Here is a 15,085-nt window from a genome sequence, read left to right as displayed (position 1 = left end):
CTTCATGCAATAAATATTCCTAGAACAATGATGTAATCATTCAATGTAAGAAAAACCAAATATACCAGTAGGTTTACACAGCATGCAGGTTTACATTAAATTTAACTGTCAATGAAATTGAATTAAATTTTCCATGTCATTGATAGTTTTGGTTGAATTAATGAATTAATGATTGAGATAAATCGCTTCCATTGATCCATTAGGAAATATAACAATACTTATGCAGTTTGCAGACAGAAAACAAAACGAGATGCGATGGAGATTTGTGAAAATTATATTGGATTGGTATCAGATTGGCATTTTAAGTTAGCTATTAATGATTCCCTAGGTGTTTTCATTAAATTTGTGGTTAAGATATCTCTAGACATGAAAATGATACTGTTTTGAATTTGGAAAAAAAAGGGTTTCAAAGGGAATTGTAACAGTACAAGTAAAGCAACAATTGTACTTTTGGAAAAAGATGGCAGATAAAAAATGTGATAATGAAGAATGAAATATTGCATGTAATTAAGTTATGTGTAAAACATCTTTAAACCATTCAAGTTTGTGGAAAAATAAGGCATTTGTTGTATAAGCTTACAAGTATTCTATGATGGATGGCATGAACTGACTGTAGAATATTGTTTGGTACATTTCTTTTTTAATGATTGTCAATAGTCAGTGATAATGGAATAAGAAATTAGTGAATAATGGTACTGTACCATACTCAGTGTAGCAGATGCATAGAATTGGAAATAATGAGGCACAAAATTATCTTGTGAACATCCACACTATACATGTATCCTTTATTTTTCAGGTTAAAGGTCAACGGAGAGATTGGTTATATGAATGAAAAAGAATTTAAGATAGAACTGCTGACTCAGCAGTAAATAATTATTACTTGATGTTGATGTAGACATTTAGATTCAATCATCAGTCAGTAAGATGGTCGTCATTTTAACAGATAATGAGTCTCTTCATGACATTTAAAGACCATTCTGATATATGTATTGAAATTGTTATATATGTGAATTTTAAAAATGTTATTGAATCTCAAATGGAAAATTGTTGGTCTGAAAGAGAATGAGACAATGAAATGAGTTTTCTTTGTAAATATCTTACATTTTATCTTAATATATTAGGAGATATATACATGTAAGAAGAACTTGAAGAATACATTTATTCTCAATAGATGTACAAACACAGAATTATTTGAATCTGGAATAATTTTGAATTCTGGAAAATTGATAAGAAATATATAATGAAAACTTACCCAATTTAGGAGGGTTAGCCATGCATACATGGCTAAGAGGGGTTAGTTAGTTCATACTGAAATATCAGTGAAAGTAAAATTAACCTTAGCCATGCGTGCATGGCTAGCCCTATTTAGGTGGGTTAGTTTTCATCTTACATTTTTAATCAATTTTTTAGAATTCAAAATTATTCCAGGTTGAGATAATTGATTATATATAAAATGATACATATTATTAACATGAAAAATAGTTAAATACATGTTGTTATTTTACCATAGATATGTCATATACATGAACAAAATTGGCCTTAACATTAATTCAGACTTGGTCGTCCTGGTGTTGATATTAGTTGTTGCCATGACAATGAGGTTGCTGTCACACAGATAGTCTTTCTTGGAAATGAGGTAATAAACTTAAAGGGATAGTAGCTACGATTTTGACAAAACTATGACCAAGTTTCAAAGCTGCTAAAATCAAAGATATGTACTAAAAATTAACAATAAGATCACTTGAATGTTTACATAAACTACAGAAGTGTTAATAATTGATAATTAATATCGCGTTGCATGCCTATTCATATCATTAATTATGCATCGGGTATACTCGGGAACTTTGCCGACACAGCGAGTGAAATGACCCAGATATAAATAGATACGAACATGTCCTTTTTGTTTTTCTTACGTATTTGATAATTTCTTTAAATTAAGCGTACATATTTGATACCATTTATCAAATTATGTAAACAACAATATATAACAAAAGCCTGCATATTATTCGAACCCAAGTTCTCAAACAATGGCAGTATTATACACTTGTTTTTACATTTGTATGACAAAACAATGCAGATAATATATGCACGTGTTTGTGAATTGAATTGGGGCCATCATGAAGGATACATAGGAAGAATAATATTAAATTGTAAGAAGTTGATTTTTAATTTCTGCTGAGTTGGGAGATAACTGACCGTAAATTTATAAACATATTTTGGACAATAACGATTTGAACACGTAGCGATTTGTTTTCATGTGATCTGGAATAGTTTAGAAATGTAAACATTTCGCAAACCTTCATATTGTTGGCTACATCTGTGTGACTGCCATTTTAATGACTGATCTCTTTGCCGTTATTTATTTTCAATTTACAATAACTTGTCTGCACCTCTTTTCTGGTCCCTTTACTTGCAGAAACTAAAAACACATTCCATTCCCGCGATAAAATTCCTCTGTTCGACATTTTCCCTTCGAGGGACAACGTGAGATTGCGCATTGAAGACTGCCGAGTTATGGTCAACATAGGTCATATGAATAAGGGTTGGCTTAACATCGAATTGTTGTCTGGTAGACAAATATTAAATCTTCTGAATGCTAAATGGAAAGTAACAGTGATGGTTTTTGTCAAGCCTGCGACTTTTGTCGCAGAAAGCTCGACATAGGGATAGTGATCCGGCGGCGGCGGCGGCGTTAGCTAACTTCTTAAAAGCTTTATATTTTAGAGGATGGAAGACCTGGATGCTTCATACTTTGTATATGGATGCCTCATGTTACGAAGTTTCCGTCAGTCACATGTCCAATGTCCTTGACCTCATTTTCATGGTTCAGTGACTACTTGAAAAAAAAGTTAAGATTTTTTGTAATGTTAAATTCTCTCTTATTATAAGTAATAGGATAACTATATTTGGTATGTGCGTACCTTGCAAGGTCCTCATGCCCGTCAGACAGTTTTCACTTGACCTCGACCTCATTTCATGGATCAGTGAACAAGGTTAAGTTTTCGTGGTCAAGTCCATATCTCAGATACTATAAGCAATAGGTCTAGTATATTCGGAGTATGGAAGGACTGTAAGGTGTACATGTCCAACTGGCAGGTGTCATCTGATCTTGACCTCATTTTCATGGTTCAGTGGTTATAGTTGAGTTTTTGTGTTTTGGTCTGTTTTTCTTATACTGTATGCAATAGGTCTACTATATTTGGTGTATGGAAGGATTGTAAGGTGTACATGTCTAGCTGGCAGGTGTCATCTGACCTTGACCTCATTTTCATGGTTCAGTGGTTATAGTTGAGTTTTTGTGTTTTGGTCTGTTTTTCTTATACTGTATGCAATAGGTCTACTATATTTGTTGTATGGAAGGATTGTAAGGTGTACATGTCTAGCTGGCAGGTGTCATCTGACCTTGACCTCATTTTCATGGTTCAGTGGTTATAGTTGAGTTTTTGTGTTTTGGTCTGTTTTTCTTATACTGTATGCAATAGGTCTACAATATTTCGTGTATGGAAGGATTGTAAGATGTACATGTCTAGCTGGCAGGTGTCATCTGACCTTGACCTCATTTTCATGGTTCAGTGGTTATAGTTGAGTTTTTGTGTTTTGGTCTGTTTTTCTTATACTGTATGCAATAGGTCAACAATATTTGGTGTATGGAATGATTGTAAGGTGTACATGTCTAGCTGGCAGGTGTCATCTGACCTTGACGTCATTTTCATGGTTCAGTGGTCAAAGTTAAGTTTTTGAGTTTTGGTCTTTTTTTCTAATACTGCATACAATAGGTCTACTATATTTGGTGTATGGAATGATTGTAAGGTGTACATGTCTAGCTGGCAGGTGTCATCTGACCTTGACCTCATTTTCATGGTTCAGTGGTCAAAGTTAAGTTTTTGAGATTTGATCTTTTTTTCTAATACTATATGCAATAGTTCAACTACATTTGGTGTATGGAAATATTTTATGATCTATATGTCAGTCACACAGGTTTTATTTGACCTTGACCTCATTTTCAAGGTTCATTGCTCAGTGTTAAGTTTTTGTGTTTTGGACTGTTTTTCTTAAACTATAAGGAATAGGTCAACCATATTTGTTGTATGGAAGAATTGTTAGCTGTACATGCCTGCCCAGCATGGTTCATCTGACCTTGACCTCATTTTCATGGTTCATTGGTCAATGTTTAGTTTACTTGGTTAATGTTAAGTTTATGTGACAGTTGTAATAAAGCTTTATATTTAGGACTATCAACATAATATCAATGATTAGTAAAGAAGGCGAGACATTTCAGCGTGTGCACTCTTGTGTTAATACTTAATTAACTTTTTGTACAAAATCCGGCATATAGATTAAAAAAATAATTTTAATGAAAATCGTAGCTACTATCCGTTTAAAGAATGTGTCTAAATTACATGACAAAATCACAAATGTAGAATAATTGAGAGATGTGAAACATATGCACATATGATGATTATGTGATATACTCTGTAGCAAAAGTTGCCTGTGTATGTAAATTTCAGTCTGACCTTGACAATACAGTTTTTCCTGCATATAAATTGTCATACCAGATGATCCATCAGTTAATAATCAATACAATGGTGACATTAAATGTATGTTATGGTTATTTAGCAATGAGGGTAACTGATTTTTATAGGCAACCTTGAAATGGAAGATTGATTCCATGTTACCCTTGACCATTCATTCTCCACTTCTGTGTTTAAGGTTGCAATTACTGTTAGAAATCCAGTATTAATGATATTCCTTATAAAGTGAAATATATTTCCACTAAAGTTAGGTCAGTATGACCTAGTATATTTTAAGTTTAAGGACTTTGGTTGAGAGTTTTGAGACTACTATATATATCTAGTACTGATCTATATTCATATCTATATTCATGTATGTAATATATGTATTTGTAGTATTTGATTTTTATGCCGCACCTATGATAGTAAAGGCATTTGTTTTTTCGGTCTGCATCCGTTCATTTGTTTGTTCGTCCGTCCGTCCTTCTGTCCCACTTCAGGTTAAAGTTTTTCATGAAGTTGAAGTCCAATCAACTTGAAACTTAGTACACATGTTCCCTTTGATATGATCTTTCTAATTTTAATGCCAAATTAGAGTTTTGACCCCAGTTTCATGGTCCACTGAACATAGAAAATGATAGTGCGAGTGGGGCATCCATGTACTATGGACACATTCTTGTTCTATAATATTTTTACTGTTGTTTTTTAATTATGTTAACTACATTTTATTTCATATAATGACTTTGGTATGAAAATAGAGATAACATTTCGTTCACTGATACAAGATGAAACTAATGCAAAGTGTATATTTTGACAGGGTGCTTTGGTGACTGTATGCTCTGATGATAGTCTTCATTTATGGAATTTCAGACAAAAACATCCAGAAATAGTCCATTCACTCAAATTTCAAAGAGAAAGGTAGGTTTTCAAATTGTCTTTATACTACTGCTGCAGATATGAAATGGGAATTTAAAACATCTTAACTGAAACAACATATAAAAGCAGCATCTGCATATGGAATAAATGTCTCACGGTTGATACAATGACCCAGAGTTTGTCACTCCTATCAATGATACAAAGTTACAGAATGTCTGTTACTGATGACCAATGATATGTTTAGGGAAAAAGATAAGCAATGGCCCAGTAGCCCAGGCTACCAAATTTTAGGCTGGGCCCCAAAATATTAGCTGAGAATGTTCTTATTGTGACAGGTTTGGTCCATTAAATGAAAATGTTAGTCTTTTTCCTGATGGTTATAACCACAATCTGTTTCCCTTTTCCTGTTTATAACTTCACCAAATGCATTACATATTTACTTGTCTGGGTAACTCATCAGGTTCCACTAATGTGTTGTGTTTTTGAGACTATTGTTTATCTTTTTTGTCGTTTTTGCTGCGACATTTAACTTGTCTAGTAAAATATGTGTTGGCATATATTGATCATATATCATTTTACTTATTTTATTTCTTTGAACCTTTTATTGAGAAGGCCTAATGATCATCACCTGCAGTGTATTCATAGGTTTATCCAATTACAACAGAGTCCAAAATTTGGCAAACGGAAATCAAGCGCTCCTCAAAAAATTCCTTTTTTAAAGAATTTGATTGACTTAATGTCACATTTTTTACAAATTTTACAGACCTTTGGTCATAACCGCTGCCTTTATTATTTCATTATATATTATTATACATATATTATATAGAATGAATCTACATAAATGTGTAATTTTAATCTTATTTTCAATATACAACCTTTGATCTCACACCTGTTACTGTGAAAAATATTTTAATTTTCCTAAAGATCATGGATAAACAGTTTCTACATCAGTACAAGGATATGTTACTGATGGGTGTATTTAATAGTTTTAAGATGTATATTGAATGTTTAAAATTATAGTCAGTAACTTAATAATATTATTTTATTGAATGCTTGAATAATTGGAAAGAATAAGCATTTTATTCTCCAAGGACATCCCTGTTAGTAGGCTGCATATATCATGTACATAGTTATACATATTTGTGAACTATTTAGGTCTTCAGTGTTTTGGACATGAGACATATTTCTCTTTTCTTGTTTGACTGGTTGTCACAAAAGTTTGATAATACAAAAATTTACTTTAAAAGGGAGTAAAGCTGGACAGAATTGACCTCATTATCAAGACTTTTAGTGCGCAGGTCAAGGTTTCAGGGATAAGTCAGCAGAAGTAAATGTATAATTAAAGGTCAACATTATTATACCCAAAATCATGGAGTTGGTTATAACTATTATAGGGGGGAGGGGGCGAAGACAATATTAATTGCAATCTCCTTTTCAGTCTCTTCTTTTTTCTACATGACAAAAAAGATCAGTTATTTCAAGATGCTTAATAATATTCCCTGGTTGTATTCAGATTCTTAGGGTTTATGCTCTGTTTATTGCTGAGATTTCCCCTTACAATTGTACTGTCTGCTGTGAAACTATGAAGCACAAATGGCAGTCAGCAGGATTGAAGAAAATCCGTTGTTAGACCTGCTAGTCAAATGCGTTTTGTTAAAATATACTTTTTTGGTCTTTTGGAAAATGTTGTTTGTGCTGTGTTTGGACCCCTCTACCAAGAGGTTTGTTTTGCATGCACACATATAAAAAATTGCGGTTTTTATCCAACGCGGTCATAGGTTTGAGCATTTAATATTGCAATTTTGACATTACCAACCAAAATTTGAGATTAATAATTCGGATTTCAGGAAAAGCTGCATATAAATACATATCAGATATCCAAATGCGAGTTCTTATTATTGCTATACTCACCCAGTTGCATTTAATAGCATTAATAAAAACCTGGCAATAATATCTAAATTTACAGTATATAGCAGGTTGCATTTGATTATTCAGTTGAGTGATTTTGTCAGATGGTAATAGGGTCTTAATCATAGTTTTCTTTAAGTGATATATGAAAAATCTGTTATGACCACCTGTTTGGACAGTGGGTTGCTGTACAATCTTTAATACTGTATTAAACATTAGTTTGTTTTTAAAGCAAAATTATATGTCAAGGAATAGAATAGAATATGGTAACAGGGAATGTGTCAAAGAGACAATAACCTGACCAAAGAGCAGAAACTAGTCCAAGGCCACCAATGGGTCTTCAAATTTGAGAAAATCCTGCACCCTGAGGCGGTTTCAGCTGGCCCCTTAACAATATTTTATACTGGTTCAGCGAAATGGATGCCAAACTATTCTCTGAAAAATACAAATGAACCAAAATTAAAAAAAACCACACAAGACTAACAAAGGCTAGAGGTTCCTGTCTTGGGACAGGTGCAAATATGTGGAGAGGTTAAGACACTACATGATTTATCTATATTTCTTTAATGTGAAGTTATAAGGTTTATAAGCACACACTCGTCTCATCACCTTTAATATAAAAACTTACATTATAAATTTTGTCATATTCTAATCTCTTTTACTAATGTAATAAATCATGAAATCAGTGGACCGGAAATCTGAAAAATATCAACATTGACAATATAACAAATTTATGAAAGGAAAAACCACCAGTACAGTTTTGTACCTTCTAAATTACTACATGAAAATCTCAGTAAAACTAACAGTGGTCATCAATCTTCAAATTATTTATTGTAGGAGCCGATAATGTAATCTGCTTTTATTTCTGACTGAAAAAACTCTTTTAAGTTCAAAGGTCAAAATGGCCTATACATTCATAAATATAAATGCTGTTTTTATAGAGACAAGGTTGTTTTATTTTACTTAATTAATAAATATTGCTCATCTAAACATAGATCAATAAATCTGTGTGTTATTCTCAGCCTATAACATTGCTTCAAGTTCAAATCTACATGCCACCTAAAACTCTAGACTTCATATCATCTTTTACAGTTAGACATGTTTAATTAGATAACAATTGAGACATGTATCTGTTTCTCCATTGTTTGATTCCTGGTTTTTCTGATGCAACAAAAATGTAGGACCAGAAATTGTAACACCAGTATCATTTGTGAATATAGGGTTATTTGTAACAGTCTTATAGGCACTAAGAAGACCTAATATTGCCCAATCTTCAGTTAACAACATTATTGATGGGAAGAGCTCGAGCGCTATTTATGATTTCAAAGTCCGAGACCGATGTGAAAGGCTAAGATCAAAACATGAAAGATTAAAGCTTATTGGTATACTATAGCTCCACTTGCATTTAATATGCTTTAGATATGGTACATTATCCTTGGCAATTGGGAGAGTTTTAATCTTTTTCAATTTGAAGGTCATAGATCCAAATTTACCTTGAAGCATTACATGTATACATTATTGGATTTTGATTTTTGACATTGACCTTTATTCATGTGCATCAATCTATTTTATGCTACTGAAAGACTAATTATGTGTTTTTGTAAATCATGGTGGCCTGTACAGATGCTACCGCCTTGATTCACAATAATTATAGTAAATAGCAGGCTATATATAACTAATAGAATTTTTGTCAGAAAAGCCAAACTACATTGTACTTACAATATACCTATTGATTTAAGCAACATGCTTATTTTGGCTACAGTAATTAAATTAATTAGGGAGTCATCAATTAATTAATGCACTAGTATTGATATCAGAAGACCATTTGTAATACTACTGTCAATATTGGTTTATGACAAATTAAGTGAAAATACTGTTTTTCTCACCTGGTTCAAAGAAAATATAATATATATGTAAATAAAACACAAATTATTCACAAGGAAATTAAGCTTCAATTGGGTGTAGATTATACTTCTAGATATTCTGTCTACATATATTTAATGAATTTGTCAAGCAGATTGTCATCTTGAAAGATTTGAAAAAATAATAAAAAGTTGTTTTCAAAAAATAGATTTTAAAATTGACATGAAATTGACATAGATATCTTTCCCCTTTCTTGAGAAAGTTTTTAAAAAGTACCTGCATATGTTATGATTGGGACAAGTAGATATGCATCTCCTGGACATATATTGGCAGCTGTTCTCATTGTAGTTATTGGTTGACTCTTCCTATTTGAACTTAGAATCATTTGGATTTTAATTAAGCTTGCATTTAGTGGTCTTTGGATGATCCATTTTCTAAACTTTGGTATATTCTTTTAACGAAAGCATGCAAATTTACTCCAACATACTTGGTTTTACATGGGTATTCAGGTGTATTTCTAAAATATACATGCCAAAAATTAGAATAAGGTTCATTTACATGTACTTATAAATGACATAAACTTTAAATGAACTAATTGATGCAATCAGTTTGGTTCAGTCGTGACAAACAAGTCTTGTATTACTTACTTTTCAAAGCATTAAAAAAAAAATCCCATCTGAAATGCAAGATGGCTGCCACAGCAAGTCATATTTTTTTATAGGTCTTTATGAAGATATGTACACAACCTGTTTTTATTTTTTCATTCATATTACCAGTGTTTTGTCTCTTCCTGTCTCTATAAAAATAAGAAGATGTAGTATGATTGCCAACAAGACAACTCTCCACCAGAGACCAAACGATGTAGAAGTAAGCAACCATAGGTCACAGTACAGCCTTCAACAATGAGCAAAACCCATACCGCATAGCACACTATAAAATGTCCCGTAATGACAAATGTAAAACTTTTCAAAGAAGAAACTTAGCAGCCTGATTTATAAAACAAAACAATCAACAAAACACAAATATTGTATACAGCAACAAATGACAACCACTGAATTACAGGCTCCTGACTTGGGACATGCACATACAGAGTGTGACTGGTTTAACATGTTTGAGGGCCCCTAACTCTCCCCCTAACCTGGGACAGTAATACCAGTATTATTTTCAATGTTACTAGAAATGGTAAAAGTAGTTGTGAATAAGGAGGTGGATTATTTCAATGACGTACGTGTCTTTGCTCTATTATCTCAAACATTTCATTTTGTACCATGCTTTTGTACATAGATTGATTTTATAGAATCAAAGAAATTAATATTATAAGTTAACTTTTTTATGTAGGAGAAATGATATCCTTTCTTTATGTTCGAATGGAAAGAAGTCATGAAATTTTAATCCATTTCATGCTAGCTTGAGATATTTAAATGTTAGTCGATACAATTGCATAATTTGTACGAAATAATATAACATTCTGTAATAACTCATAACCAACATAATTAAATCTGTTTTCATATAGAGGGCTGTATATGTCTCAACAGATCTGTCTGATATCTTTAACTAACTAAATACATTTTGTATGTTTGTCTGAGACTGATTTAAAATGAAATAAGGAGAAAACTAGTTTTAATCATGTTTATTTTACAATATGTATAGAGCATTCCAAGTAAGAAAAGTTGGAAATTAATGTGGGGAGCAATCAAAAATCATCATTCAAACAAGCACAGAGAAAAAAAAATGAGAGTATAACATTAATCTACGAAACACAAAAACTAAGAATTGCGAAATGTTTAACCCCACTAGACTATACTGGCATTCTATGGGAGGATATTCAAAAGACAAAAAAGAAAAATATATACGTGTATATATACCCTCTCCTTATTTAGATTAAACATGACATAGTAGTTTCTGTACCACATCTACAAATTTAAAAAAACATGACTAAATATTAGCAATTACCTTTGGTCATTTCTTCAGGTCTTGTTGAATACATCTCAGCTGGTCAAAGGTCAAGTGAGCTTGTAAAACCATTGTTGTTATCTTTTTACACTTGCAAAATAATTTAAACTATTTGTATAATCAAAACAAAATATGACAAGAATTCATTTTGTTCTTTATTTAATTCAAATAATCCTGCTGGCTAACTAAATAACCAATGGATGGTGGTTTCGTGTTGAACTTTAAGGTTGCATGAAGATTGCTAGATATCAATTTTGGTTACCTGTTGTTTGTTTCTGTATTTTGTTTAAAGATACAGGTGCATGTATCAAAAATAAACACATCAGAGGAAAAAAAAGGTGATTAAATGCTGTTAAAACAATTCTTATCCTATCTTATTAATAAAGCTTTTTTAAATGGCCAAACATCAAAAAAATATTTCAATTTGGGTAGGAGCATGCAGAGAATTGATTCATGAGTTTCAGTGCTTTTGCCTCATTTCCACTAAAGCTGTTTTCTCTTCAATTACTTCACAATAATGCATTCAGTAATTTATCAATTTTGACGAAATTCAGTCTACATCAAACATGAAAGGATAGTTAGAATTCCCAGTATTGTACCAGATACAACATCTTATGCGTTAATTAATAAACTAATTATTTTTGTAATGTACATTACTAGGGACAGAGTATCCTACTGATAAAATGATTAAAAAACTTAAGTGGTTTTGTCACAGCTTGTACATGTTCAATTTGTCAACAAAATTGACAAGATAGGCAAGTGTCTTTTATCGCTGTGTGTATGAAAAGCATGTCAGCAAAGCCAATGGTCATGCTACCATTTCATTAAACTTCAAAAATGGAAAGAAGGATAGTCTTTGAAACACTTATCAGTGCAGGTTTCAAGTGTTATCATTACGTAATAACATCCCATTTGTCTCATTTAATAATCAGCCTTCTAACAGTAAGGTTCAATGAATTGATTATTGATTCCACATACATATAAATACAACTGTATCAAAACAAAACTGAAAAAATCTGATTTATTTGGATGGTATTGGAAACTGACATCAGAATGGTCAATCAATAAGTTTAATTTCAAGGTCACCATTGATATAGATTCATCTGGATCAATAACAGAGTTCTGTGGGAGACATACCATTAATTATTTGGATCATTGTGGTTGGTCTGTAGGTTTTTCACAAGCTTTATGTAATGTCTTTAATCTTTTGATCTAATGTTCATATCCTCCTACAGAGGGTTTGGGTTTATTAAGTTTTTTAAGGTCTTTTGAGTCTTGTCATTCCAATCCTTTGTTATGGTTCTTTACCAAATAATATATGAATAAAAGGAGGTGAGGGGTAACCTTCAAAGAGACAGCAACCTGTCAATTAAAATACCAATCAGTAGTACAAAAAGGGTTCAAAAGTAACTATTTCAAAGTTCAAACATAGATGATCTTATACATTGTACACTAGGGCCTCAGTCACTTAAGGTTTGTCATAGACTTGGATTATATTTTTTGCTTAAGCATTATAGTTACTTGGAGCGATCATATGTTTATGGTTAAATTTACTCAAGGAAGTGAGATGAAATAAACCCTTGTTCTGTTGAATATTGGTATAACATTGCACATCCCAGGAATTTAAAAAATAAAAGAAAATATAAAAGTTTGAGTAATGTTTGATGAACATGCATATGTGTAGTCACATAAATCCAGAACCCAAAAGGAAATTTGAATTATTAGATGATCATAATAGATTTTGTACATTTAAGATTTGTTGATGAAAAATGATTGGAGATAACTTCAAAATGTAGGTAACATGGTCTCGCGGTTATAAAAATTTAGAACACGATTATTGTACTCAGACACAGAATTCAACCAATCAAAATGCTGAATTTGGTATTTCAAGAACAAATATCGTACTCTTGAGTAGTGAGTAAAGTTGCATGACCGTAGGACCAGGTCTATGTGGTTTTTTTGGGGTAAACAATTGAAAGCAACATTTGTTGCATTCACTCTATTTGCATAAGTTATTGTTTGTTTGTCATTATCAAGATATTTAGATAAAGGACAAGGATAAGAAAACTAGGCAAACAATTTCAATTGAATGCACATGTATGAATTTCAATTTTTTATCTTCAGAATCACATTCTGTCATTTGGCTTTCCAAAGTAAATGGTTATATATAGGGACAGAACGAGGAAATGTGCACATCGTCAACATAGAATCATTTGTCCTGTCTGGTTATGTTATCAACTGGAACAAAGCTATAGAATTGTAAGTATATTTTCCTTTCTTACATAATTAACGTTTTGCATTTAAAAGTTTCCTAACATAGGGCATTATACTTCACTATATATTGGTAAAATTTCCAGTGTGTGTGTTTTTTTGTTGTTGCTATGTTGGTGGAGACTTCAGCACAAAATTTACTCCTGGCAAACATGCAAGAAATAACAAAATTTGTTTAAAAACTTCTATATTTCTCAATATCTTAAATAAAAAAAAATGCATTAAAATCACATTGTGTAAAGTATATTGAATTTCTTTTTTCTTTTTATACAGATTAACATTCAATGCTATCAATACATGCATATTCAAAATGCAGAGATGTCTTTCCTGCCAAAGTTTTTAATTTTTCAGATGCTTGTATAAAAAAGGTGCTCATACTTATCTTATTTCAATTTTCCATGAGTTTTATTATTATACGACTGCAAAAAAAATTTGCGGGTGTATATTGGTATGACATTGGCGTCGTCTTAGTCCGAAGACACATTGGTTTTCGCAGTCTAACTTTAGTTGAAGTGAATGGATCTCTATGAAATCTTACCATAAGGTTCAATACCACAAAAGGAAGGTTGGGAATGATTTTGGGGGTTATGGTACCAACAGTTTAGGAAAAAGGGGCCAAAAATAAGCATTTTTGTAACTTCCAGACATAACTTGTGTGTAAGTGTATGGATCTCTGTGACATTGTACCACAAGGTTCCATATCATAAAGGGAATGCTGGGATTGATTTTGGGGGTAAATGCCTCAAAATTTTAGGAATAAGGGGCCAAAAAAAGGGGGAAAAAACAAGCATTTTTCTAGTTTCATGATAATAACTTGTGTGTAAGTGTATGGATCTTTCTGAAATTGTACTACAAGGTTCCATATCAATAAGGGAAAGCTGGAATTGAGTTTGGGGGTAATTGCCCAAAAAGTTTAGGAATAAGGGGCCAAAAAGGGGCCAAAAATAAGCATTTTTCTAGTTTCCAGACAATAACTTGTGTTCAAATGTATGGATCTCTCTGAAATTGTACTGCAAGGTACCATAGCACAAAGGGAAGGCTGGGATTGATTTTGGGGGTAATTGCCTCAAAATTTAAGGAATTAGGGGCCAGAAAGGGGCAAAAAACAAGCATTTTTCTAGTTTCCAGACAATAACTTGTGTTCAAGTGTATGGATCTCTCTGAAATTGTACTGCGAGGTACCATACCACAAAGGGAAGGCTGGGATTGAGTGTGGGGGTGATGAATCATAAGGGGTTCAAAAAATTTGCGGGAGGTATTTTTTTTCTTTAAAATTTTCCATTTTAAATTGGTTATTTCTAATTTATATATAAAAGCAAATAATAATGATATGGTTTGAATAGGTAAATTAAAAAATTTTAAGTTCTTAGACCACATTCATTCTGGGTCAGAAACCTATGCTGTGTCAAATATTTAATCACAATCCAAATTTAGTGCTGTATCAAGCTTGAATGTTGTGTCCATACTTGCCCCAACTGTTCAGGGTTCGACCTCTGCGATCGTATCAAGCTGCTCCCAGCGGAGCATTTTATTATTATATATTATCCATTTAAAAAGACACAATTTATAAAGATGTTGTTATTTTAAATTACAGTAAAATTACAGTTTAAATGTTTTAATCTGTATCTTTTAGGTCAAGAAAAACACATCCAGGAGTAGTGGTGCATCTGAGTGACAATCCAGTTGACCCAAATAAAGTAAGT

The 15,085-nt window shown here is 32.1% G+C and overlaps 1 protein-coding gene across 5 annotated transcripts in view; it reads left to right on the top strand.

The window, feature by feature from the left end:
- Positions 1 to 15,085, top strand: part of LOC127724051 (syntaxin-binding protein 5-like) — a 102,092-nt gene that overhangs the window by 20,106 nt on the left and 66,901 nt on the right. For all 5 annotated transcript variants that reach the window (XM_052230828.1, XM_052230827.1, XM_052230826.1 and 2 more), the window contains exons 3-6: positions 1,555 to 1,636; positions 5,329 to 5,429; positions 13,236 to 13,370; positions 15,016 to 15,079. In XM_052230828.1, coding sequence (XP_052086788.1) covers positions 1,555 to 1,636; positions 5,329 to 5,429; positions 13,236 to 13,370; positions 15,016 to 15,079 — 382 coding nt within the window. The remainder of the gene's footprint in view (positions 1 to 1,554; positions 1,637 to 5,328; positions 5,430 to 13,235; positions 13,371 to 15,015; positions 15,080 to 15,085) is intronic.

This window comes from Mytilus californianus, unplaced genomic scaffold, assembly GCF_021869535.1.
Source record: "Mytilus californianus isolate M0D057914Y unplaced genomic scaffold, xbMytCali1.0.p SCAF_14, whole genome shotgun sequence".
Taxonomy (NCBI): Eukaryota; Metazoa; Mollusca; class Bivalvia; order Mytilida; family Mytilidae; genus Mytilus; species Mytilus californianus.
This window is presented reverse-complemented; position numbering and strand designations above follow the sequence as displayed.